A 25594-nucleotide genomic window follows, 5' to 3' on the forward strand; every position below is an offset into this window, starting at 1 on the left:
GACTGGATGTTGAATGAATGTTAGTTAGAGTCTGATGGTGGCACCTTGCATGGTAGCCTGTCATCAGTGTGTGAATGGGTGAATGATATGTAATATACTACTGACTGTAAGTCGCTTTGGATAAAAGCGTCTGCTAAATGACTGTAATGTAATGTAATGTTTGAAAATCCACCAACTCTCTGAATTTATCAGCCTTTCATTGAATAAACAGCTGAGTTGGTTCTTGATCAGTAGTTTGGTTCAAACTTCCTTTGTCTCTCTTCACCGTCAGTGATGAATGGAAGTAAATGTAAACAATACATCGTGAATAATGAAGCTTTATTTATTAAATCAATCATTTTATACAGTGTTGTGATGGATTTTCACATTTTTGCTTTGACATGTTTATGTGGTTTATTATCTAGAATCATCCTAAAACTTTGATTTCTTTTTATTTCAACATCACTTATCAAAGTTTATTAATTTGTTACACAATGACACAAGATGATGAATTTAGTTTGTTCTAATCAAAACAACTCTTTACAACTTGTGATTATTTTTCCACATATGCTGAATTTGATCCATTGACATTTGTAAGTTTTTCATCACACAAACAAATGTTTCAAGACAACAAAGTTCAGTTTTATACACAAAGTAAAACATGTTTCACACCTTCTCTCAGACAACTGATCATTTCAGGTAATTACATGGACCTCGCTCAGCTCTTTCAGCCATTATTCTGCAACCCCACAAGTTCCAGAGAGCTCTCAACCCCCAGAGTCCAGACCAGCTCAGGTACCCCTCACCTGGTCAGACTGCATTTACAACCACTGAGAGATCAGGTTGGTACTAACTAACATCAGCTGTGTGTGATCCTGTACAGACTGAACTATCTGGTTAGCACAGAGAAAGTTTCTCTACCAGGAGCAGACTCTCCCTCCTACAGAGAACACAGAGACACTGAGGAACCAGACCAGGACTTGAACCTGGACCCAAACCCAGGATAAAGAGGTTCAGTGAATGTGGTGTTGAAGGTGTGGAGGTGGATCAGTGTGTCAGAGGAGACTCTGTAGAAGGACAGAGAGCCAGCAGGACAGTCCACATACACTGCTACTCTACCAGAGGAGGAGGAGGAGGAGGAGGATGAGGAGGAGGAGGAGGAGGAGGCGGAGTAGGAGGAGGATGTTAATGTCTTATTGTGATAGACAAAGTAACCACTATGAGAGCAGAACAGACTCCAGGACTGATCATTCCATCCAAACAAACAGTCATCACTGTCTCCTCTCCTTCTGATTCCTCTGTAACTCACTGATATATAAACTCCTCCTTTCCACTCGACCTCCCAGTAACAGCGACCAGTCAGACCAGTTCTACACAGCAGCTGCTCCCAGTGGTCAAATCTGTCTGGATGATCAGGATATGACTGATCCTCCCTCACATATGTCACCTTCCTGTTGTTGTCAGACATTTTGAAGTTTCTGTGTACTGTGTTTGTGTCGAGTGCGAGTTCACAGGAATCTGATGGAGAGAACAAGACACAATACAGCTGCTGTTATTAATCTATCATCTGTTCATCTATTGACACTGTGATGATGACATCAGAGATTTGAATGAGTGATGTCACAGCTTGTAGATGGTTGAATGTGTGCTGCTTTGTTTTCATGAGTCAAATGAAACCACACTTACACTTCCTCAGACCTGGTCTGAACCATCGGACTCCAGCAGGCTCCACCCTGAAAGGAGGAGGGGGGTCAGAGCAGCATGGAAACATGGACATTACATCACTCTCATACACAGAGCTTTGGTATTCATGTTCACATGGAGCACTTATTATTAATCAGATGATATTCTTTTACTTCAGTGGAGCTTCTTCTGATTGGCCGATGATGACATTATGTTCACTTATTCATGTAGCCCTGATGTAAAAGTTAGGGATTAAAAGAAGTTCCTAATAGTGTATTATAAAGTGGGATGAAATGACTCAGTAAGGCATTAAACTGAAAGTAATTTAGTTTAATAAAAATTTAAATAAGTGAATAAGAGTTGAAATAAACAGTTCTAAACAGTATTGAAAGCAAACAGTGGGTTTAACTAAGTTAAAGTTAAAAGAAAAATAAACTGATTGTGCCTTTAGTTTGAGCTATGGTGTTTGATTGGTTACGCAAGGCATCATCAGCCCCACCTGTGGTAATTGGACGTAGCTAAAGGAGGTGGCGGGGTTAAAGAGAAAGGAAGAATTAGCGTAAGGAGAGAGTGAGAAGGACAGAACGGGAGGAACGCAGAGAAACATGATGTAGATAGCTTGATAAATGTTCAAGTAAACAGAAGAAAAACTGAAGCTATGGACACTAACGCTCATTTATTGATTAAATCTCAGTTGATTTTGCCGAATGTTGTTGCAAGTGTGTCTGTATATAGCTAAAGTTTGTCGGTTGCTGGAACAGAGGACGCCATTTCCGACCGGAAGGACTGTTGGTGCGCCGTTTCTGATGAGTGACCTGCCGTCCCCTCCGCTGTCTCCTGGTTTTTCCTCTGTTGGACTTTCTGTGTCTTTGCTCTGCTGAGGACGCTGAAGGCAGCAAGGCACCTGAGCGACGCACAGGCCTTCAACTTTTCAAATTTTTGTGTGTGTCAGAGTGCGTGGGTCCATGTGTGGTTTAGATTAGAAGTATTTATCTGCTGTAGTAAAAAAGGGTCAAGAAATATGAATTTTGCCATAGGAAGTTGGATAGATTTAAGTTGTATGTTGTTATATTTTGTTATAAGCTAATTCAGTTCTGCATATTTTTCCAAGTAACTGAATGACTATCATTTTGCTAAATGTTAATTTGATTCATTTATTCTGAAAGTGCTATGTCTTATTTTAAACAGGTCTAATTTGTGTTATTTGTATTTTGTTTATTGTCCCCTAAATGTGAAGTAAACCAGTTACAGATCAACATGATGATTCATCCGGAGTCTTTGTGTTTGTGTCACCGGATGAATGGAAGTCCAATATTCTCTCTCATTTAGCTCTGTTTTTGGTCTCCACCACCTCCTGAGGGAAATATCTGTCTCTTTAGCTGCTAAATGCCCCACTATGTTCAACGGCTATTCTCTAACTGAGTCTGTTGGCTGTTTGCTGCTGAGCAGAGGCTGAAAAGAGGCTAAAAAGCTCTGTAGAGCTGCAGAGATGGAGACAATTACCTGGGGATTCATCACCACCACACGACTCTTCAAAATTACAGAGTCTGCTGATCGGTTGTCAATATGGAAGTATTGATTGTTGGATGTTTTGGTCCTGACAAGTGACCTCTTGTGTTTGTGTTATAATGACTGTTGTCTCTCAGAAGTAAAGGAGAAAGTAGCCTGAAATCACTACAGCGCCACAAAACCTCTGATGGAGGAAGTTAGGGTTGATGGTTGGATGTACAAACTGTCTGACTTTGACACTGCTGTTCACATCCCGTCTCCTAGCAACAGTCAACACTTGTTTATATTATCTGTAATCTGGAGGTTTAGAATATTACTGTTCAAGTCCGTCTGCAGCCACAGAGCACTGCCTGTGTCCCCCTATAACTTTGGTCCAGTCCTAAATAAACTCTTTGGGCTCTGACACACCATGTCCACAATCAGCTGTTGGTTCTCCACTGAGCGTCTGTGGTCGACTGTCACCTGTAGTTTCAACAAGTCGACTAGTATCAGCCAGGGAACTCGCTCTCAGTGCAAAACAAACCAAAACCAGGAGAAGCTGAACTCCTTTAAAACAGCAAAACGTTCCTATTGTGATGATTTATGAAGACGGTTTAAACAGGTTGATTCTTTGTGTGTTTGTCTTTTCACAATAATGTCTGGACTGAAGGGCAACACACACTGGTTGCAGATGACGAGCATCAAAACATCCAACTATTGTTTGATATGAGCCCACAAACCTGCAGCCTGACGACGTTGAGGCATGTCAACCTACCATGATGGCCGTCAACGTATCAGGATACACCACTGTCCTATTTTCTAATGATGAAACAAGACAACGCTCTAGAAAAACAACAGTTTCATCACCTTCCCTCCATGTTCTGGCTCATCCTGGCTACTGTTCCCTGACTACTTCTGTCTGTATTGATCGTCTGATGTGGGACATAAACAGCTTGATGAGTCTCTGGTAGTTGGAGGTCAGCTTGGTGTGTGAGGGTCATATTAACCAGCTCTACCTCCTCTATCAGACTGATTGTCTGTGGCTGCAGCAGGCCTCTTCGTACCTGAGAGTTTCCAGTCTCCAGTGTGGATCATCCAGTCCAGTAGACAGCAGCTTCATTCCTGAGTCTCCTGGATGATTGTAGCTCAGGTCCAGCTCTTTCAGATGGAGGGGTTGGAGCTCAGAGCTGAGGCCAGAGAAGAGAAGCCTTCCTCTGTGATCAGACAGCCGGAGAGCCTGCAAACACACCAAACATGTCACATGATCTGAGGGAACTGTGAGAGCTGGAAGGTTTCTGCAGTACTGAGATATTGTCGGCTACTGTGGGGTTACATTAACATTGGTACTGATCGGTTTCTAGTCACAACCAAACACCCACTAATGTCCATCAAAAAACAGACAACATTGCTGGTAACTCTCTAATATTTGAAGTTGTAATAACAGAGTGAGAAAAACAACAATATTATATATGTTTATATAAGTATATTGAAACTAAATAGTGTTAGTAGTTTGTGAAGTGACATTACATTACATTACAGTCATTTAGCAGACGCTTTTATCCAAAGCGACTTACAATCAGTAGTATATTACATATCATTCACCCATTCACACACTGATGACAGGCTACCATGCAAGGTGCCACCATCAGACTCTAACTAACATTCATGCAACATCCAGTCCACACCGATGGCAAGCCTTCAGGAGCAACTTGGGGTTAAGTGTCTTGCCCAAGGACACATCGACTGCTGAAGCCGGGTATCGAACCACCGACCCTCTGATTGGAGAACTACCTTGCTCTCCACTACGCCACAGCCGCCCCCTCCTGCTCTAAACAAGATGAACATTCAGTTCAGTGAGCTCACTGTATAGAGGAAGTACTGCAGTATTAATATCAGGATGAGGGGTGGTGATAGGGGTGATAGGTGATAGTTCTTTTTATATAGTTTATTAGTGTTAAAAATAAATCCAGGCTTTTCTGTCGTCTTCGTGACTAATTTTAAAGAAGGAAAGAGACAGAGAGAGAGAGAGAGAGAGAGAGACAGAGAGCTAGAGAGTATATGAGGGAGAGAGAGGGAGGAAAAAGTGAGTGAAAAAAGTTAATCTACATGATTTGTCTGACTAATTGATATTTTTTGCTATCGTGTGAGTATGACTCTCAACATCGGCAAGGAAGCATCAAGGACAGACTATACTCTGGTGAAAGATTTCTGTGGTTGTAATGGACTTTAAGTTGGTTTTAAGGACAGCAGAAGACAACCAAGGTATTTTTGTTTTGTTTGTCTGTATTTAACTTTGGTAAAATGTTATTCTATAAGTCTGCCTGTGCTTTGAGGAAGAACACTCTGAGATTAGTTCCTCTGGTTCCATAGTTCTGGTTAATTTCCTGGTGAGAAAGAGGTTCCTGAAATCTGAAATGCTGATTAACAAATTCAAAGATTCAGAAAGAGAGAGGCTGTTTACACTGCATGGAGCTGATAGTTTAGAGACACATTTGAATCATTGAAGACAAACTAACTTGATCTGACCTGAGAGGACAAAGTGAGTGAAAAAGAGAAATTAAACTTCATATTCTGATTTCATGTCGGTTACGTTCTAAAACAGAAATAAACAACCATCAAACTCAGCAGATCATCATTGTAGAGAAAGACATTCAAGTTTTCAGTCTCTTTCCACCTCTGCATTTCTCCTCTTCTTTCATTAATTATATCAAACATGACATCATAAGGCATAAATAAGAGGAACAACAGGATGACCCTTTGATGTTTTATTGTGAATGTGAATTATATTGTTTCAAACTCATTTTTTTATCCGCTGTGGATCAAATTTTTCTGTTCTATAAGGTTCTTAAGATGCAATGGAAAAACAAACAGAAATTCACAAAAAGGGCTTTTGGATTCTAGGTTGGTCTCTGAGATTAGTTCCTCTGGTTCCATAGTTCTGGTTAAAATCCTGATGAACAAATTCGAAGATTCAGAAAGAGAGAGGCTGTTTACACTGCATGGAGCTGATAGTTTAGAGACACATTAGATCATTGAATACAAACTAACTTGATCTGACCTGAGAGTTTCCAGTTCACAGCGTGGACTCTCCAGTCCAGCAGACAGCAGCTTCACTCCTGAATCCTGCAGCACGTTGTTACTCAAGTCCAGCTCTCTCAGACTAGAGGACTGGGAGCTGAGGACTGAGGATATAGCTTCACAGCTTCTCTCTGAGAGGGTACAGACACTCAGTCTGAAGAGACAATTATGAGCAAAAAATAAACAATAAGTAGAAAGATAGCAGCGTATTTAAGTTCTGATATATGAATCCAACTCTCTCTGTACTTACAGAGCTTTGTTTGATGCTTTGACCACTGGCAGCAGCCTCAGTAGAGCCTCCTCTGAAGCAGAGTATTTATTCAGGTCAAACACGTCCAGATCTTTTTCTGATGACAGTAAGAGGAAGACCAAAGCTGACCACTGAGCAGGAGACAGTTTATCTGTGGAGAGACGTCCTGAACTCAGGGACTGTTGGATCTCCTCCACTAGAGAACCATCATTCAGTTCATTCAGACAGTGGAACAGATTAATGCTTTTCTCTGCAGACAGATCCTTGTCGATCTTTTTCTTGATGTACTGGACTGTTTCCTGATTGGTCTGTGAGCTACTTCCTGTCTGTGTCAGCAGACCTCGTAGGAGAGTCTGGTTGGTCTGCAGTGAAAGACCCAGGAGGAAGCGTAGAGGAACAAGTCCAGGTGTCCATTTGGACTCTGTAAGGCCTTGTCCACAGCACTCTGGTAGAGATGTTTTGGTTTAGGTTTGTATCTAAAGACTTTAGACAACCAGGAGGTTATTCGTTCTTCTGACAGCAGATTGACACCAGAGTTGATGAAGGTCAGATGGACATGAAGAGCAGCCAGAAACTCTTGAACACTCAGATGGATGAAGCAGAACACCTTGTCCTGGTACAGTCCTCTCTCCTCTCTAAAGATCTGTGTGAACACTCCTGAGTACACTGAGGCTGCTCTGATATCGATGCCACACTCTGTCAGGTCGGATTCATAGAAGATCAGGTTTCCTTTCTGCAGCTGATCAAAAGCCAGTTTTCCCAGAGACTCGGTCATCTTCCTGCTCTCTGGACTCCAGTGTGGATCCGTCTCAGCTCCTCCATCATACTTGACCTTCTTCAGTTTGGACTGAACCACCAGGAAGTGGATGTACATCTCAGTCAGGGTCTTGGGCAGCTCTCCTCCCTCTCTGGTCTAGCACTGACATCTGAAACAACCTGTGTGTAACTGGTTGTAGTGCAAGGGAATATAGCTGTTGGAGGCGAAATTACATTTACATCCTTTATTGGCAGACCTATTAGGCTGCTGATGCTGTTTTCAGCTGGAGAAAGAAGGGCAAAAGACCCCCAGGACCGTGGTGAAAGTCTGTGGCTTTTCACCCTTCTTCCGGTGGGGGGGAAGTGTAGGCGAAGAAAACAACCCGCTCTGAAGGCGGGTCTCTTGGTAGATCTCTCTCCTGGACTGCCAATGATGAGGATGCCGAGGACGCTGTTGCCGGTTAAAACAGGTACTCATGTAGAGAAAGGGGCGCTGATCACAGTCTGTCAGGGAACAGAGGCCCAGCAAGAGGAATTGTTGCCACATGGGAGCAGAACACATGGTCCAGTTGCTGTTGATGGCGAGCGCCTGGGCCATCTGGTTTGGATTTCCACAATCTCCACCTCAGCTTAGTCCTCTTCTGGGTGAACTTGTCCACGAGCTGCGCCGGCATAACAATGATCATTCAAAACAGAACCCTGTCCCATTCCAAGCCCTAACGGTAAAGTAGGCCGCCTACGCTGCTGCTGGAGGTTTGGCATTCAACTGAGTAGACCAGAGAATAGCAAAGGAGAAAAATGCCGCCATTTTGGGACACACCACATACTGGTGAGAATTTCCATGAGCCTGTGGTGAAGCCCTTGTCTTGGCCTCAGGAGGAAGGGGACAGTTGATGTGGAAAGTGGATACCCATCCTCTCACTTGCTGAAACACTTGCTGCTTTCAGGGCAGTGGGCTGCCTGAGGTTTCTAGTCCTTGAAGAGGCCCTTCGGTTCCTTGACATTGTAGACCCAACGATGATCCTCCTCACACATGTCCACCCAGGACTTTAGTGGAGCTATCCTGCCTTCTGCTTCAGAGTCAGGGACTCAGGCAGGGTTGCAAGGCTTGCCGAAGTGCAGCCGCCACCTTTACTCCATCCTGGGCAGTGAGAGACAACCTGTGCAGGAGTCGGCCTCCTCCAGGTGACAGCGACCCAGGCAGAAAAAGCATGACTCGTGGGTTTCTGATCGAAGCATGGATGTGGTTCAGGTGGGTCAAAGCTTGACGTCGACCATAGTAGAAGAGTAGATGGTTTGAAAGAAAACATGACACCACAGGGTGACAAAAACTTGCAGAAGATCGGAAAACAAGATGGCTGAATGAAAAAGGGAGACGAGTCCTCTTACTACAAACCCACCTGTCCAGGACTCCTTGAATCTGAGTATTAAAAGGGTAAAGAGCAGTGGGGGCGTGAGGTTTGTATAGGAGGGTGCTGGACACCTGCTACCCCCTCACTGGGCTCCACTGTTGAATATCCTACTGATTGTTTTGGAGCAGATTGACTGAATAATGGAGCTGAGACCTCTTTTAAGGGAGGACTTCTGCTCGTCATGGAGGAGGATTTGGAGCCCTCTGATGTAACAAACATAGATCCTGTCAGTTAAAGTGACAGATTACAGGACCTCATCCAAATATCAATATGAAAGATGATTTTGTCCTGATGGGTGGATATTTTAAATGTTACATCATGTCAGCTCTGCTCAGTAGTTTAGAATTATTTTCTTATTCAAACATCTGTCTTTGTCTTTTGGAATGAAAGCAGCTTAACATCTGGACTTTGAAAAACTTAAAAATCGACATTCTGTCTCTTCTTATCTGGTGTTTTTAGGACCGTGTGGCAATCTGCAGCTACAAACTGAACACAGACAGGAAGTGGGGAGCATTATTCTGAAAGGATTCACAGGAAATGCTGGTATACTTTTGCGTGTATTAATTTCAACAGTGTTGATTGGAGAGTGCTGCAGTTACTCACTCTGACCACTGGAGGAAATGTGTGGAGGGAGAATAAAGAGAAATTAAAACTTTACTCAAAAAAAACAAAGAAAAATGTTGATGTATTTTTATTTTAATGTCACTTATCAAAGTTTATTCATTTGTTACACAATGACACAAGATGATGAATTTAGTTTGTTCTGATCAAAACAACTCTTTACAACTTGTGATTATTTTTCCACAGATGCTGAATTTGATCCAGAAAAACTCTTGTTTGACATTTGTAGGTTTTTCATCACACAAACAAATGTTTCAAGACAACAAATTTCTCTCAGACAACTGATCATTTCAGGTAATTACATGGACCTCGCTCAGCTCTTTCAGCCATCATTCTGCAACTTGATAATTTTGCTCTATTTCTCTAAGATATCCAGTTTACAGATGTTCTCTGTCATAACATCTGTATGAAGCTCAGGAAGTCACATTAACCTGATGAGAGCAGAAGTTTACTGCTGGACTCCGACTCATGACCCCCTCTCCCCGTCCTCTCTGCAGGATTATGAACCTGCTACCTAAGTGAAGTTCCATCAAGTACAGAGCACACAGTCCACAATACATGGTAGCTTCATCAGTCGCCCTCACAACCAGGAACCAACCAGGACTCCAGGACTAATCTGGCTCCAGGTCACTTTGATTTCACACAACTTTATTTAGAAATATGCACCAGGAGGCCGATAGAAACTATAAATAATAGAAATCATAAAACAGGGCTTCTTTAAAAGACAAAAAGTCCACAATATTAGGTATTAGTGGAGGGCCCACTCAGGTGTTTTGCTCAATATTAATCCACCATCACATGCTGACATAACACTTTCAATCCTTGTTAGCATTATAAGAGTAAAGTGAAAATAATTCAAGTTAAGTTACTGTGGGCAACTTGTCTTGAATATGATTCATAAATGTAAATGAATATCTGACTCCTGCATGATTATAGAGTGCTATGGGACTCATACAAGCTCATATATTTAACTATAAGGATGCTTTAATTAGAATAATAAAGATTTCAGTCCGCATGTCACGTGCATGTAAAAAATTATAAACGCATTTATGGATTTTGCTGCTGTGTGATGACTACGAGTATTTAATGAACTATTAATACAAATAAATAATATTAGGCTACATATAAATAGTGAACAGTGAAAAAATACAACATCAGTAGAAATACGGATTACAGACCCAGTGATGTGAATTTATTCTGACATGTTACACACTTTGATGAGCATTTTAATCTGTAATAGACGTGAATATGTTTTACTGCTGATGTCTGTGTGTTTGCGCGTCCGTCAGTTAAAGCTACAAACGAGCCGTCTGTAATAAAGGAGCTCGTCATTTCTTCCTAGATGTGGACTTGATCTCAGGGCTTTAGCAGGCTGAGTGGATGAAACTTTACATTGCAGAGGTGAGATGTGACTGTAAGAACGCTCGTAACAAAATGGCCGTCAAGGATTCCATCGTTGCTATGGTTTCATCTTCAGGTGCAGCATTTACAGAAGTTCATCATTTGAACGAAAACAAAACCTCAGACGGTCCAGAAAAGTTTGTTCACGAGTTTCAATCGACATTTTCTCAAAGATCATCTCCTCTACTGAAGACTTTTTGCTTCCCGACTAAACTAAAGACTCACAGAGACACAACTGACTTCCATCATGGAGAATGTGAGATTTGAACTCTTTAAAGTCTACCTTGTTTTCTCTGTGTTTCACCGTTGAGGCGTTCAGGGCCTCATAGTTCACTGATACTTTGTTAACAGACTCATGAACACTGAACCCACCCCGGGGTCACATGGAGCAGATATTAATATTAATATTGAAGCAGAAATCATGATTAGTTCTGTTATAAACAATGTAGAAAGTCATTAGTTTACTGTCAGAACTGGACTGAACCGGATCAATTCATCTAATCACTAAAAAAGACCAAACTACTCATAATAATGGCTGCCTTTCTGATATAAATGTTATCTTAATATATATATTATAACACAATTAATATCACAAATATGTATCAGCAGCTCCCAGCTGAGATACACAGTGATACTGTGAATTTAAGTGTAGTTATAAGTACTTCAACTATAGAGGCCTTTAATTCCCAGCAGATTTGTGACCTTATATTTCCAAACAAAACTTATTGTTTGTGTTCATTGAATTGATTATTTTGTATGAATATGAAGCATTAAAACATAACAGATACTGATATTATAAGGGCCTTAAGGTGGGTTCTGCTTTATGACCTGACTTTGTCCAGAAGACGACCCCTGTGTCTCTTTTTATTTCACTGACGTGTTGCATATTCCTAAATTAATGTGTTTAATCAGCACAAATAAACTGAACACATTGATCAGAGTGTGTGCGGATCAGGAGTTAATAGAGGACCAGCAGCATGTCTTTGTCTCCGGGCCCCCTGGCAGATTAATGTGTCCCTTTTACGGCGACATTTTAGGGAACAACAGAACTCCATGTGTTGACAGGACTAACAGGCTACATGGTTGTAAAACTAACGTCATATTTCAGGGGAAATTTTTAATTTTACTGCAGAACATTGTGTTATGAAGTTCACATTCTTCAGTGCTGTTTGTTGCGTTTCCTGTTCTTGTGAAGCCTCCTTCTAACATGTGAGTGTTTTGTAGCCGATCCACCTGCGAGACCACGACTACTGGAGACAAAGGAGAGTCAGTGCACGCCGGCCAGAGAGAGACAGGAAGCCTGCAGCCTGCAGACAGTGTCCATGCTGCAGGGACAACCAGGTCAGACATTTGACTTTCATATTCTGGATTTAAATAAAGTTTATGTCCCAGATTGTTCACAATGTGATCATTAAGAACCAGAGAATTATAAAGTTAACATGGCAGAACATATTGAATATTTAGGGACACAGTCTACTGTTAACTGTTAGTAATCTGGAGCTTGACGTCCTCTCGTGTGTTGCTCACCTTCCCCAGGTGTTGAATTCAACCCCAAACCAGCAGCACTCTGCTCCCACTGCCAACCGTCCCCAGAAGAGGAAGCGGACCTCCGCGGCTCGTCCTTCCAAACCTTCTGCTCAAACTCCAGAGGTGGTAAACAGTGTGTCTCCTCAGTCCTCCACTCCAGCTGATGACATGCCGTTGTCTTTGTCCCCAAGGCCTCTGTCCACCATCCCACCTGCTGAGCTGCCAGTGGTCTCCAACGTGGCCCCCGGCCCCCAGTCCTCCTCTGCTCCACTGCACCACGACGGCCCTCTGACGATCCTCAACCACTCTGTGGAAGAGTACCGGCAGATCTACCATCATGTGGTGGATGATATGCTGACGTATGTTTGACTCTTTCATTCAGAATATTATTATATTATTCAATAATTGCTACTTAAAAATACGTCACTGATTTATTTTCCAGATTAAAGCTTTTTAATTTAATGAATAATTATGATTTATTTCTGTTTCTTCCTCCTCTCACAGGTTCCAGACTGGCCGGGTTCGTCCGTACAGTTTGGAGCTGGGACGTCGTATAAAGCAGAAGCTGTGGGAGAGACTGGACCGTCCCTCGTTTACGTCATCAGCTGATGAAGACGGACGTGTCCACATGGAAGTCTCATACGGGGTTGGAGTCCATCCTCCGCTTCACCATGTCGACACTTCTGGAGAACCAAAGCCGACGACACCTCCATCAAAAAGAGCTAAGAGATAGAGTTCAGATGAAAACATCTGAATAGCTCAATAAGATGAAATGTGATAATAGTATTTGTAGTTTAAGTTAAGAATGATAAGTTTAAGTTAAGTATTATTAAGTTAAGTATTTGTAGTTTAAGTTAAGTTCTTGTAGTATAAGTTAAGTATTTTAAGTTTAAGTTAAGTATTTTGAAGTTTAAAGTAAGTATTATTAGGTTAAGTATTTTAGTTTAAGTTAAGTATTTGTAGTTTAAGTTAAGTATTATTAAGTTAAGTATTTCTATACTTTAAGTCTTCTTAATGAGTCACACAACTCAAATCAAAAGCAGGATTGATTCATAATTCTCCTTTTTGAATCAGTAAATGCAGCACACTCTTGTTCCATGCTCCACCTACAGCCTCCACCATCCACCTGAAAACATCCACCTTACATGTACAGCCTCTGCCAACCTCCAACTAGGGCCTTTTTCAGTAAGCTGCTGATCCAACCTCTGCCTCCAGCCTACAGACAGCACCTGCAACCTCCAAACCTCCACCTACAGCCTCTGCCAGTAAACTGCAGGTGCCGCCTCCACCTGCAGATTGTGGTAGACAGCTGCAAGTCCAACCTCCACCTAAAGCCTTCACCAGCAACCTGAAACCACCGTCTCCAACTACACTTGAGGTTGCAGCCTTCTGACAGAATCGGCAGCCGCCGCCTCCACCTGCACATTCTGGTAGAAAGCTGCAACCAGAACCTCCACCTACAGCCTTTGCCAGCAACCTGAAGCCACTGCCTCCACTTGCAGATTCTGGCAGACAGCTGCATGCTGAGCCTCCGCCTACAGCCTCTGCCAGTAAACTGCAGGTGCCGCCTCCACCTGCAGATTGTGGTAGACAGCTGCAAGTCCAACCTCCACCTAAAGCCTTCGCCAGCAACCTGAAACCACCGCCTCCAACTACGGTTCAGGTTGCAGCCTTCTGACAGAATCGGCAGCTGCCGCCTCCACCTGCACATTCTGGTAGAAAGCTGCAACCAGAACCTCCGCCTACAGCCTCTGCCAGTAAACTGCAGGTGCTGCCTCCACCTGCAGATTCTGGCAGACAGCTGCATGCTGAACCTCCACCTACAACCTACAACCACAGCCTCTGCCAGCAATCTGCACATGCTGCCTCCACCTGCAGATTGTGGCAGACAGCTGCTACTCCAACCTCCACCTACAGCCTTCACCAGCAACCTGAAACCACCGCCTCCAACTACAGTTCAGGTTGCAGCCTTCTGACAGAATCGGTAGCTGCCGCCTCCATCTGCACATTTTGGTAGAAAGCTGCAACCAGAACCTCCGCCTACAGCCTCTGCCAGCAACCTAAAGCCAATGCCTCCACCTGTAGATTGCTGGCAGACAGCTGCAAACCAGATCTCCACCTACAGCCTCCGCCAGCAACCTGTAGTTGCCGCCTTCACCTGCAGACTTTGGGAGGCAGTTGTAACCTTAATCTCCACCTCCAGCCTCCACCAGCAACATGAAGCCACTGCCTCCAACTGCGGTTCAGGTTGAAGCCCTCTGCCAGACTCAAGAGCCACTGCCTCCACCTACACATTCTGGCAGACGGCTGCAGCTCGAACCTCAACCTCCAGCCTCCTCCATCCTTCCCCAGCAGTCTACAGCCCTGGCCTCCACCTGTTGGTTCTGTTAGACAACTCCAGACTCCTGCTCCACCTTCAGCCTCTTACAGTTCCAAACTGCATCCCTAACCAGCAACCCATCAGCCTCCGTCTACACCTTCAAATACTAACAGGTACCTAGGTCCTCTGTCATTAACCTCCACCTGAAGATTCTGACCACTGTAACCCAAACCTCCACCTACAACCTCCACCACCACCAGTATGTTGTGGGAGAAAGCTCCACCTACAACCTGTTCCAGATTCTTCAGATTCTTCCTGCAGTCTTCATCTCCACCTTCAGATACTAGCAGAAAGGTGCAGCTTGAACCTCCACCTCCAGATGTTTCCAGCTACCTGCACCTCCGCCTCACCTGCTGACTCTGACATCCGAGCTGTGTAACCTGCACGACATGTGACCAAAGACACAGAGGTGAGACACACATGATGTTAAATATCTTTGTGGTAGAACATGTTAGAATAATATCTGAGGTGTGAACTGTTTGAAGCTCTGATTCTCTTCTGAATGTAAATATTTTTAATAGAGGTTTGGTGCTGTATGATATATTCATACCAGACATGTTCTCTGTGGTTTTCTCCAGGCCCTGGTGGACTTCACAGACTTCCAGATCTACCGGGAGCTGATGGAGGGCGGCACAGTGGCTGAGTGATTAGCACTGCAGCCTCACAGAGACACCTCCACCTGTCTGTCTGTGTGGAGTTTGTATATTCTCCCTGTGTCTGCGTGCGTTTCCTCCTGGTGCTCAGGTTTCCTCCCACAATCCAAAGATATGCACTTCAGGCTAATTGGAAACTTTAAATTATCCAAAGGAAAAAATCAAAAACATTAATAAAAGAAAAGAAAAAGAAAAAGAAAATAATACAAATAGAAAAATAACAGTATGAATAAATAAAATAAACAGTCAAATAAAACTTCAACATGTCTGCCTCTGAATTAATATATACATTATAAATACAACTGTATGACATTATTCTGGCTATAACCTAGAAGTACTGGTATCTTTTTAAGTTATGATATTAACAACACTAAGGCTGATCAATAAAACCATCAATGATATGTCATAAAGATGTTCCATATTGTATCTAAAGGTTCTAGTTAACAACAGGAGCTGGTTCTGTGATAATCTATTATATTCTATAGTAAAAAAACCATGTGACCATCATCACTGAGGGGCTCATGATTATTTTAGATATTAGCATTATTGAGAGTAATAGTTCTGACTTGATCAACCTTTTTCACAGAAGATGTTTTGATGTGTGAATAATTCCTATTGCCTCCGAGGGGTTATAAACAGTGATCAAATTAGTTCATGTGTGTGTGAAGGGTTCGGTCACTGAATACAAATTAAGTGGCAATTTTTGTCACGTACATGTTTACCTTCCATTTTCAATGTTAAAAAAAGAATAATGTATCCATGTCACTATTATGTAACCTTGACTGCTATTTTTTGTAATCAGATTACCTAATCCCGACTACATGTATCAGTTTCATGTTTATGAACCTGCTACCTTAATAAAGTTCCATCAAGTACAGAGCACACAGTCCACTCACTATACATGGTAGCTTCATTATTGGTCCTCAAACCACAGAAACCAACCAGGACTCCTGGACTAACACGATCTGGCTCCAGGTTTTAAAGAAAGGAAGGAGCCCTCCAACCTCCAGACTTCCTTCTTCCCTCCTTCTCCTCCAACTCCTTCTTTCCTCCCGCCTTCTCGTCCTCTCCTGCACCTATATCAGAATGGAAAGCAAAATGCTGGTGTCTCCTGGAGAGCTGTCCAGCGGTCTGAACCTGATCGGAGCGAGTCCTATATATAAACTTTGTTGAGCGAGCACTGTGATGTCATTGATGATGTCACAAGTTCTAAACCAATGAGCGTTGAGTTTGAGCGTGGCTTCAGTTTCATGATGTCATGATCAGTCATTGATCCACATCACATCACTATATGTTGTGACATCACGCTATTCGTTGACATCACACTTATCTGTGACATCAGAATCAGTCGCTTCAATAAGTTTTATCAAGATAGTGATATTACAGCATGAATGGGCCTTGTTCAGAAAGTATATCTCACAGAATGTACAAGTGTATTGTCATGTAAATATTACATTCATATGTATAAATGCACACATACAAATATCGAGCACAGTATATTTTGTTCATGCTCTCACATCACACTATCACTGTGCACATTGCGGTAAATGTTATGAGTTCTCTTTGAAGGTCAAATACTCCGGTCAGGGCGTTCTAGTGCCTGGCCGTACGATGGAAAAGGAACAGAGACACATAAAGAAGGATGAGCTCATGCTGCAGAGAAACCAGATCAAAGAAACCCAGTTTCACTAACTGATAAGGCCCTCAGAAAGTCTAAACCAAGAGCCGCCTTCCTTTATTAGGGACCTATCATATTCAACTCATAAAAGTCTATATAACATGATGCGCACTCTGTTTAAGCGCCTTTTAGTTGCTGAACTTCTCAGTACTGCTAGGCCCGTGCACGTACAACTGCTGGGCGATATACTCCTGTTATCCTTCAATAAATGTCACATTTGTTTTAAGATGAATCCGGTGTAGAAGTCTCTCTTGTTTTCCACTCAACAGTATGAAAGTAAAAGGAGTGAAATAAAAATGTTCCATGCTTTGTTCACCAGACGCAGGTCTCAGAGTGGCAGAGAGGAGGAGCTGTTTGACCACAGTGGAGTCACCTGTGCTCTCTGTGCAGGTGAGTCTGAGAAGGGCTCAAAGTTGATAAACTGCTGCTGGATGATTAATCCACGAGATAATATAGTCCCAAAAAAAAAACAAAACATCAATTTATCAATAAAAAAATCGGTAGAGGTTCAAATATTTTAAATAAAGATAGAGAAACATTTTCAAAGTGCATCAGACAGTCAATCAGTGGAAGGTGAAGCACAGGACGCCCCTCCGTGGACGGTTCCATCGTTTTACGCACTCGAAACGAACGACGCATGTATGAAATGTTTTCTTTTTTAAGTATATTGGTGTTTGTTTTAATCACTCAAACAAAAAACAACAAAAAAACGTCGTTCAGCATCTTAATTCATCTTCACACGTGTTGAAACATGGACGTGTAAGCAGGGGCGCCGCTAGGGATTTTGGGCCCCATGAAAATAATCTTTACAGGGCCCCCAACACAGCAGCAAAATTTTTTGATGCTATTTTACATACAATTATGCATTTTAATGGTATTTTTGACTATCATTACCATATTTGTGAAAGAAGAACAGCATGACAGTTGACATGTACAGACTGTACATGTCAAACATGGAAAATAAAACATGTGTGATTATATGTTAGTTAATAACTTAGTGTCATTATTTTTTCTGTATTATAATTTCATCATCATTAGGGGCCTCTCTGGGCCCCCCTCCATCATCGGCCCCTAGAATCCGTCTCCTTTACCCCCCCTTTTCGGCGCCCCTGCGTGTAAGAATGGTTCGCTCCACCTGCAGCCTATAAACTCCCGCAAAGCTCGTTAAGCCGCTCAGTTGTTTATCTCTCACTCCCGGCAGAAAGATGAGCCACGGGGACCGTTACACCTCGTCGTCCTACCGGAAGATCTTCGGGGATTCTCCCAAGTTCGCTTCCTCTCCCAGGGCCTCCCCGGGGCTCAGGTCTATGGCCTCGTCCCGCCACGGCGCCTCCTCCATGGGCCTGTACCGGCGGCTCGGCCGGTCCTCTTACTCCCCGGTGCCCACCGACTCCCTCGACCTGACGCAGACCTCCGTGGTCAACAGTGAGTTCAAGGTCGTTAGGACCAACGAGAAGGAGCAGCTGCAGGTGGGTGTGTTGGGTTACTACAAAAAAAAAAAAGGTTATGGTGTGTTTTATGGTAAATTCTATATTTATTAACCTCAGGCTGAACAGATGCAACCAGGACATGTCACCCCAGAACCATCACTTTCATAACAGCTGATCAGGACCACCCTTTCTAAATAGTTGGCATCCAATTCTGATGACTTAGTCCTTGAGTGTAATAAGATAAGATAAGATAAGATAATCCTTTATTAGAAATTTGCAGGCTTACAGCATCATAGAGTTAAAGTGCACACAAGAGACATAGTAAAAGAAAGACAAGATAAAAATTAAAAAATTAAAAATTAAAAAAACAAGTATTATAAATAAGCAATAAAAACAGTAGAAAAACACAATAACTGAAATATAATATTTACAGACAGAAAAAAACTATTATAACTATTATTGCACAGTGTATTGTATTGCACAGGTTTTTATTGTCATGTGTCATGTGGTCTACTGGGAGCAGAGCTGGTTGTGCAGCCTGACAGCAGCAGGAATGAAGGACCTTTGGTACCTCTCCTTCACACACCGGGGGTGAAGCAGCCGGTGGCTGAAGGAGCTGCACAGAGCTGCCAGGGTGTCCTGCATGGGGTGAGAGGTGTTGTTCATCAGGGATGACAGCTTGGCCATCATCCTCCTGTCTCCCACCACCTCCACCGTATCCAGTGGACACCCCAGCACACTGCTGGCCTTCCTGACAAGCTTGTTCAGTTTCTTTAATTGCATTAACCCTGACAGCGTGGCACTAAATCAACTTGTATAAGGTGGAGACTAGTCTTCTAGTGTCATAAGGACCTCATTCCAGGGGTGGGTAAATGGAGAAAATCAAATATCACAATATTTTTGACCAAATACCTCGATAAGCATAACTGCGACGATACAGGGCTGACTATTGATGCTCTCACTAAATATTTACGAGATTTTTGATAAGTAATCATGAGTAATGTGGATATAAGTGATCAAGTGGGTAAAAGGCAAATAATAGAACAGCTGGTAAGTTCAGAAACCACATCACTTTACATTATTGCAGCCTTTTAAAATCAGAAAAAGACAGCACTCATACTGTTTCCATACAAGCATATCCAAAATCTAAGACACTATCTCGTCTCATATCACGATATCAATATAATATCGCTATATTGCCAAGCTTAACTTTACAAATCCCTTAATAATTACACAATTCTTTTTTTACCATGATGAACACCAATCACTTTGGAAACTTGTGATATGGCCCCTCCAGACACGTTTTAGTGCTTATATTTACAGTTGCAAAAAGTAAAATTGATAATGGCTGAATTCCATTTAGCTGCTTCAGTTTCAGACTGGGAGACTATCCAGACATTGTTAATATAATCAGTAACACCATTGCATTTCCTACTAAAACAAGTCAAAATGTCTGCTGTGAAAAAGACTCAAACCTTAAAGCTTGTTAGTATTTGATATTTCATACCGAACTATACCAGAGAGATGAGAGAATTAAAGATTTATTGGTGAAGCTAGCTGTCTCTTGTGAGTGTGTCTGTCTGCTGTGTAGGGAACAGTGTGGGATTTTAGAGAGAGAGAGAGAGAGATCAACTTTAAAGATGGTTATAGGCTAGCTGTCTTCATACACCATTTGTTGCCATACTTACTAATATATATATATATTATATACATATCGCACAAAACCAATTTGCATGTATTCCACGTAATTACAAACACGAAAATATAAAGTTTGTTGCCTAAACCAAACCGAGCTGGTTCCTGTGAAGTCGGAGGTTTATTTTGAAAAGACTGTATGCATGTAACGACCGGAAATTAACACTTGTTGCTGGACTTTCACAGGAAAACGCACAGAAAATGAAGAATATAATTTACTAAGATATAATACGAACCCTTATATGAAGATATCTTTTTATATGTCAAAGTTGTGTCTAGAGATTGTTCTGCTGCCCCCTAGGGGTAAAATGAAGGCAACTTTTAATCTGACAGTGTGCAGCTTTAACACATAGCAGGTTATTCATTGATTCACAGTATGCTCAGAAATATAAGCTGTTATGATAAATGGATTTGGACGTTTTGATGGTAAGTGGTATAAGCTGCTGGAGCTCTTTTTTTTATTTAAGCTTAAGTGAATCACAACCTCTGGTTTGCTGCCTGTCTGTTAGTAAAAACGCTAACGGAAGATTTTGTGTGATGATAAAACAACCATGTATCCTGTTGCACAGGGACTGAACGACCGCTTCGCCATGTTCATCGATAAAGTCCGGCACCTGGAGCAGCAGAACAAGATGCTGGAGATGGAGCTGGTGACGCTGCGGCAGAAGCAGGGCGAGCCGTCCCGCATCGCCCACCTCTACCAGCAGGAGCTGAGGGACCTGCGGACGCAGGTGGAGGAGCTGAGCCGGGACAAGAACCGCATCTTGATCGAGAGGAACAACATGGAGGACGAGCTGCAGGTAGGACCACCGGGTAGTAAAGGATGAGGAGATTAATTAGTTACTTTTTCCTTGGTGGCCCCTCTCATCTCACTTCCTCTCATGTCTCATTTCAGAAGCTCAGTGTGAAGTGCGACGAGGAGATGAGGGCACGCGAGGAGGCCGAGCAGACCCTGAGGTCCTTCAGGAAGGACGTGGACGACGCCACGGCCGTCCGCCTGGATCTGGAGCGCCGCCTGGAGTCGCTGATGGACGAGATCGCCTTCCTGAGGAAAGTCCACGACGAGGAGATCCAGGAGCTGAGCAGCATGATGGAGGAGCAGCATGTCTCCGTGGAGCTAGAGCTCGCCAAGCCAGACCTCACCTCGGCCCTGAAGGAGATCCGCAGCCAGTACGAGTCCATCGCTTCCAAGAACCTGCAGTCTGCCGAGGAGTGGTACAAGGGCAAGTTTGTCAGCCTCAGCGAGCAGGCCACCAGGAGCAATGAGGCCATGAGGGCCAGCAGGGAGGAGATCAGCGAGTCCAGGAGGCAGCTGCAGTCCAAGACCATTGAGATAGAGAGCCTGAGGAGCGCCAATGAGTCTCTGGAGAGGCAGATCGCAGAGATGGAGGACGCACACTCCGCTGAAGTCACAGCCATGCAGGTAATCATCCTAGTCATCACTGTACCGTAGTCCTTTTAAAGTTACTTCAAGGAACGTTCATTTTGTGTTAATGTTTGCAGTCCCTGTGGATGAAGGTGGTACTGTGTCCGAGAACCAAAATTCCGACTCCGCCCCAATAAAATGGATTTGAATGGAATTTAATTTGGGTGCTCATAGCACTGAAAAATGTATTTTCTTTGATTTCCAGAAACAGTGTTTCTCATACTGTTGATAATCCACACAGCAAACAACAGTTTCAATAAGGACTATTTCTTTGATAGGAAGTAGTTCCATCGGCACATAAACCAGGGCAAATATAACAAAAACTTGGTTAAAAAAGAAAAAACATACATATATAATTTGGGTGAAGTAACTCTTTTTTAATATTTGATTTAACCTTTTTAAAGAGCATCACACCAAATAAGGATATTATGTACAAATACACCAAAATCTCATAGTATACAAAGTTTCTGGGACAGAACTATACTGTAGAAATACACTTTACCATATTTATATGTATGCATAAATTTTTTTTTTTTTAAAGTGAATAATTATGGCTAAAGTGAAACCAAATCCATGCTGTTTTTTATGCCTTTTTGCCGACAACAGCTCTGGCCGGAGATTATGTTTTTGGGTTGTCCGTCTGTCCGTCCCATTCTGGTGAATTAGTTATTTCATGAACGTCTTGGGGGCTATTCTTAAAATTTGTTACAGAAGTTCACTTGGACTCAAGGACGAACTGATTAGAATTCAGTGGTCAAAGGTCAATGTGACCTTTAGGCCGTACCTCCAGAATTCATATGCTAAATATGACAATTTCACACAAATGTCTAAATGAATAAAATGATCAAATGATGACATATTGGACATAGACATTGATGAAAACTGCAACTCTTAATTCTAGTTGAGCATTGAAACAATGAAAGATATTCTCCTTGGAAATGGAGATATTACACGTCAAATACTACAATCTTTTAGCGAGCACTAGAATTGTAAATTGTCAAAGTTGAATCTACTCCTATTAAAATGTGGATTAACTTGCTGAAGAACTGCTGGCACGGTCTGCATGGAGGACATTACTGTCACCAACTCTGAATAATAGGATTGGAAGGGAGCAGATCTCAGGGTCAAGTTCCTCATGAATTATGTCACAGACGGAGTAAAGCTGTTAGATTACTGCACACAGCAGGGAGGCCCAACCTTTACGTGTCAAGGACCGAGTCCAGGCAAGGAATCCAACTCACGAACCCTCTCAGAATTTAAAACAATTACTCATACGCACTCCTAGTGTAATTATTGTGCCCATATCTCTGCCCAAGTTTGGCTTCTTAGAAGTAAAAGCTAGTATCTAATTAATCATCGGGTCCATAAAATTAGCCATGTGGCGGAAAAAGGTTTAGAAAAATCCACCTCATGTTGGGGATAAAACCTCCAGAAGTCACTTTTCCATAGCATACAACTTTCTCCCAAAAACCAAAACGTTACAGAGATGTAGCAACAGTTTGTGAATTAGTCACGAAATTAAATCTATTTGTTTCGTGTACAGGGACATGAATTGTCCGTTTTTTTGTGTCACTCTTTTTTGGGGGATTACATTAAGTTAAAAAATAAAAGTTACGTTTTGGAAACAAAGCCACAAAAACCCATTTTGGACAAGCGGTGTCTTACTCCGATATCATGGTTAAGGCTATTCTCATCCAGCGTTCGTAGATATATATCGTAGCAAAGGCCAACATAGGGTGGCCAGGTCGGGAGTTGGATGAGGCCAACAAAATAACATTCTTTCACCCAGGAGACCACCATGTGAAACGAGAAGTCAACATTGATTTATTTGTAACTGCGTACTTCAGTAGTTTTTTAACCCAAACAAAGATCTTTCCCTAAACCTAACCAAGTTTTTTTGTTTATTTTTTAAAGACTTTATGCATGTAACGAACTGAAATTGACAAGTGTTGCGTTAGAGTAACTTTTCTTAAGATATCATACAAACCATTCTTTGAGGATATGTTGTATGGTTTACGTCACTAACTCTGAGCGTTGCATGGTCACGTGGATGCATTTATTTTTTCGTTCAACACGAAAAAGGATCCTAATTGACTATCCATAAGCATTGATTTTCCTCTTCAACGACGCGAAAATAACAAAAACATTTTTCCCATGTACAGGAAACCAAAATAAATAATTTCATCACCTGCAGTGATACTAGGCTGGATGTATGGTGTTAATTAGTGAGCTTTAAGTTTGTTGGTAGGCAGGTTTGGAAAGAGCCAAGATAACTGTTTCCCCCTGTTGCCAGTCTTTGTGCTAAGCTACGCTAACCGGCTGTAGCTTCACATTCACCAGACAGACATGCGAGTTGTATCAATCTTCTCATCTAACCCTTGCTGAGTAACATATTTTGCAAAATGTTGAATTTTCCTTTACTATTTCTCTGGTTACAGTTGATAGCTGTGGTTTGTACTGTTAGCGCTGTTAGCACGATTAGCTGAGAGGCTGCCGGCTCAGGTGGCGCCATGTTGAGAGGCTATAGAAATAGAACGCTTTTGTGTCAGGATCATCTAAATCAGGTTCAAGGTCTTCAGTCAGAACAGTACCTTTTATAGTGTGAGGCAGTCTCTTTAGCAAGCCTGTGAGGCTGACTGAAATAGTTCTTAGTGAATTGACCCTGCGTGTCTATTAGATTAACCTCTGACCTGCTAAATTGGATAGAGGAAGGCCTTAGAGAGGCTACAGCTAAGCCCCAAAGGTTATTGCATTCTAAAAGGAAACGACCAACAGTTATACCACAGCAAAGCCTGTATCATAGCGGCTTAAAAACAGTCTGGATACAGAACATGCTAATTAAGTGAATGTCTTTGGCACTACTGATAATCTACCTCCATTTCTGGTTTCCTCTGTAACAGGACACTATCGGCCACCTGGATACTGAGCTTAGGAACCTGAAAGGCGAGATGGCCCAGCACCTGAGGGAGTACCAGGACCTGCTCAATGTCAAGATGGCGCTGGACATAGAGATCGCTGCCTACAGGTGCTGATCTGCACCCAAAGATCTCTTTCAGCTCAGTAGACTCCTTCAGATTATTTTAGCGCATTGTGAGGTGTGTCCGGTCTGACATTTGTTTCCTTTGGTTCCCAAACGAGGAAACTGCTGGAGGGAGAGGAGACTCACTTTAACTCGGGGATGTCGTTCGGCGCTGCCGGGTACGGCTACCAGCCCCGGGGCTCGGCCGCCTCCTCCTCCCGGGGCAGCCAGAGGGAGAAGGACGGGGCCAACAAGGAGAGCTTCAAGGAGAGCTGCGAGGAGAAAGATGAGGCGGACATCAACTCCAACAACTGATAGACAGGGAAATGTGGTCATGTGCGATGTCTGCATAGTGAGTTCATAGTCGCATTCTGTATTTGTTAAGGGCAAAGTCATTATTTTATAAGTCATTATTTTGGGTTGATAATCAAAATGAGATTGATGAGATTCGGAAACTAAAAAGAAGAGTTTGTCAGTATTACAAAGTTGTGAATCTTCAACTGTAAACAGAGGAATCTGTCGTGAAAATCTAGACAAAATGCACCGTACCCATCCAGAAGAAATGGATATGTTACATAAATTGGACCATGATTGAACATGTGACAAGGTATTGAAAGTTCCAGGGACGAATTTCCATTTTGATGCTGTGTGACATTTCACTGACACCATGAGAAAAGAAAAAAGAAAGACTTGAATGTTAGCGTAGTTCCTCGTCTCCTTTGTTGCAGCATCTTTCCATTTTGTGCTTTGATGTTTAACTTTAAGAGAGGTAAACTGCGATGTGAATAGCAGCAGTCTCCTTATACTCATTAAAGCACTTCAGGGTTTATTGAGGAAGACTGTGTTGTATTTTGTTTGGTTTCATGACATTACAAAGTGTGGACGTGTGCTGCTACCATTACCGGTACAGTATTCTATGTTGGAAAAAGCCTGTAGTGGTAGAAGGAATAGACATTGTGGTTTATTAGCATGTACACACTGTAAAGCTAAATATTCAGTACATGTGGACCATCCACCTGGCTGCAGTGTCAATGTATACGGTTACTGAAAAAAATCCTACTTGCTGTTGTTTCAGTTGGGATGAATAAAATAACATTGCTGACTAATCGTTTTCTCTG

General features: G+C 42.5%; 1 protein-coding gene and 1 pseudogene across 1 annotated transcript; one reads left to right on the forward strand and one right to left on the reverse strand.

The window, feature by feature from the left end:
* Window positions 1–757: 757 nt before the first annotated feature.
* LOC129092767 (protein NLRC3-like) lies at window positions 758–7384 on the reverse strand (annotated as a pseudogene).
* Window positions 7385–18111: 10727 nt separating this feature from the next.
* LOC129092147 (alpha-internexin-like) lies at window positions 18112–24856 on the forward strand. Its single transcript, XM_054599965.1, has 5 exons — window positions 18112–18375; window positions 20601–20831; window positions 20927–21454; window positions 24358–24482; window positions 24596–24856. The coding sequence occupies exons 1-5, from the start codon at window positions 18112–18114 to the stop codon at window positions 24789–24791; spliced, it is 1344 nt and encodes a 447-aa protein (XP_054455940.1). The 3' UTR covers window positions 24792–24856.
* Window positions 24857–25594: the final 738 nt, after the last annotated feature.

This window comes from Anoplopoma fimbria, chromosome 6 (genome assembly GCF_027596085.1).
Source record: "Anoplopoma fimbria isolate UVic2021 breed Golden Eagle Sablefish chromosome 6, Afim_UVic_2022, whole genome shotgun sequence".
Taxonomy (NCBI): Eukaryota; Metazoa; Chordata; class Actinopteri; order Perciformes; family Anoplopomatidae; genus Anoplopoma; species Anoplopoma fimbria.

Excerpts from the sequence above, each read along its gene's own strand:
- LOC129092147 (XM_054599965.1), top strand. The coding sequence starts at position 18,112 with ATGAGCCACGGGGACCGTTACACCTCGTCGTCCTACCGGAAGATCTTC. Across the intron at positions 21,455-24,357 it reads CTGAAGTCACAGCCATGCAG|GACACTATCGGCCACCTGGA; the intron begins GTAATCATCCTA and ends CCTCTGTAACAG. Across the intron at positions 24,483-24,595 it reads ATAGAGATCGCTGCCTACAG|GAAACTGCTGGAGGGAGAGG; the intron begins GTGCTGATCTGC and ends TTCCCAAACGAG.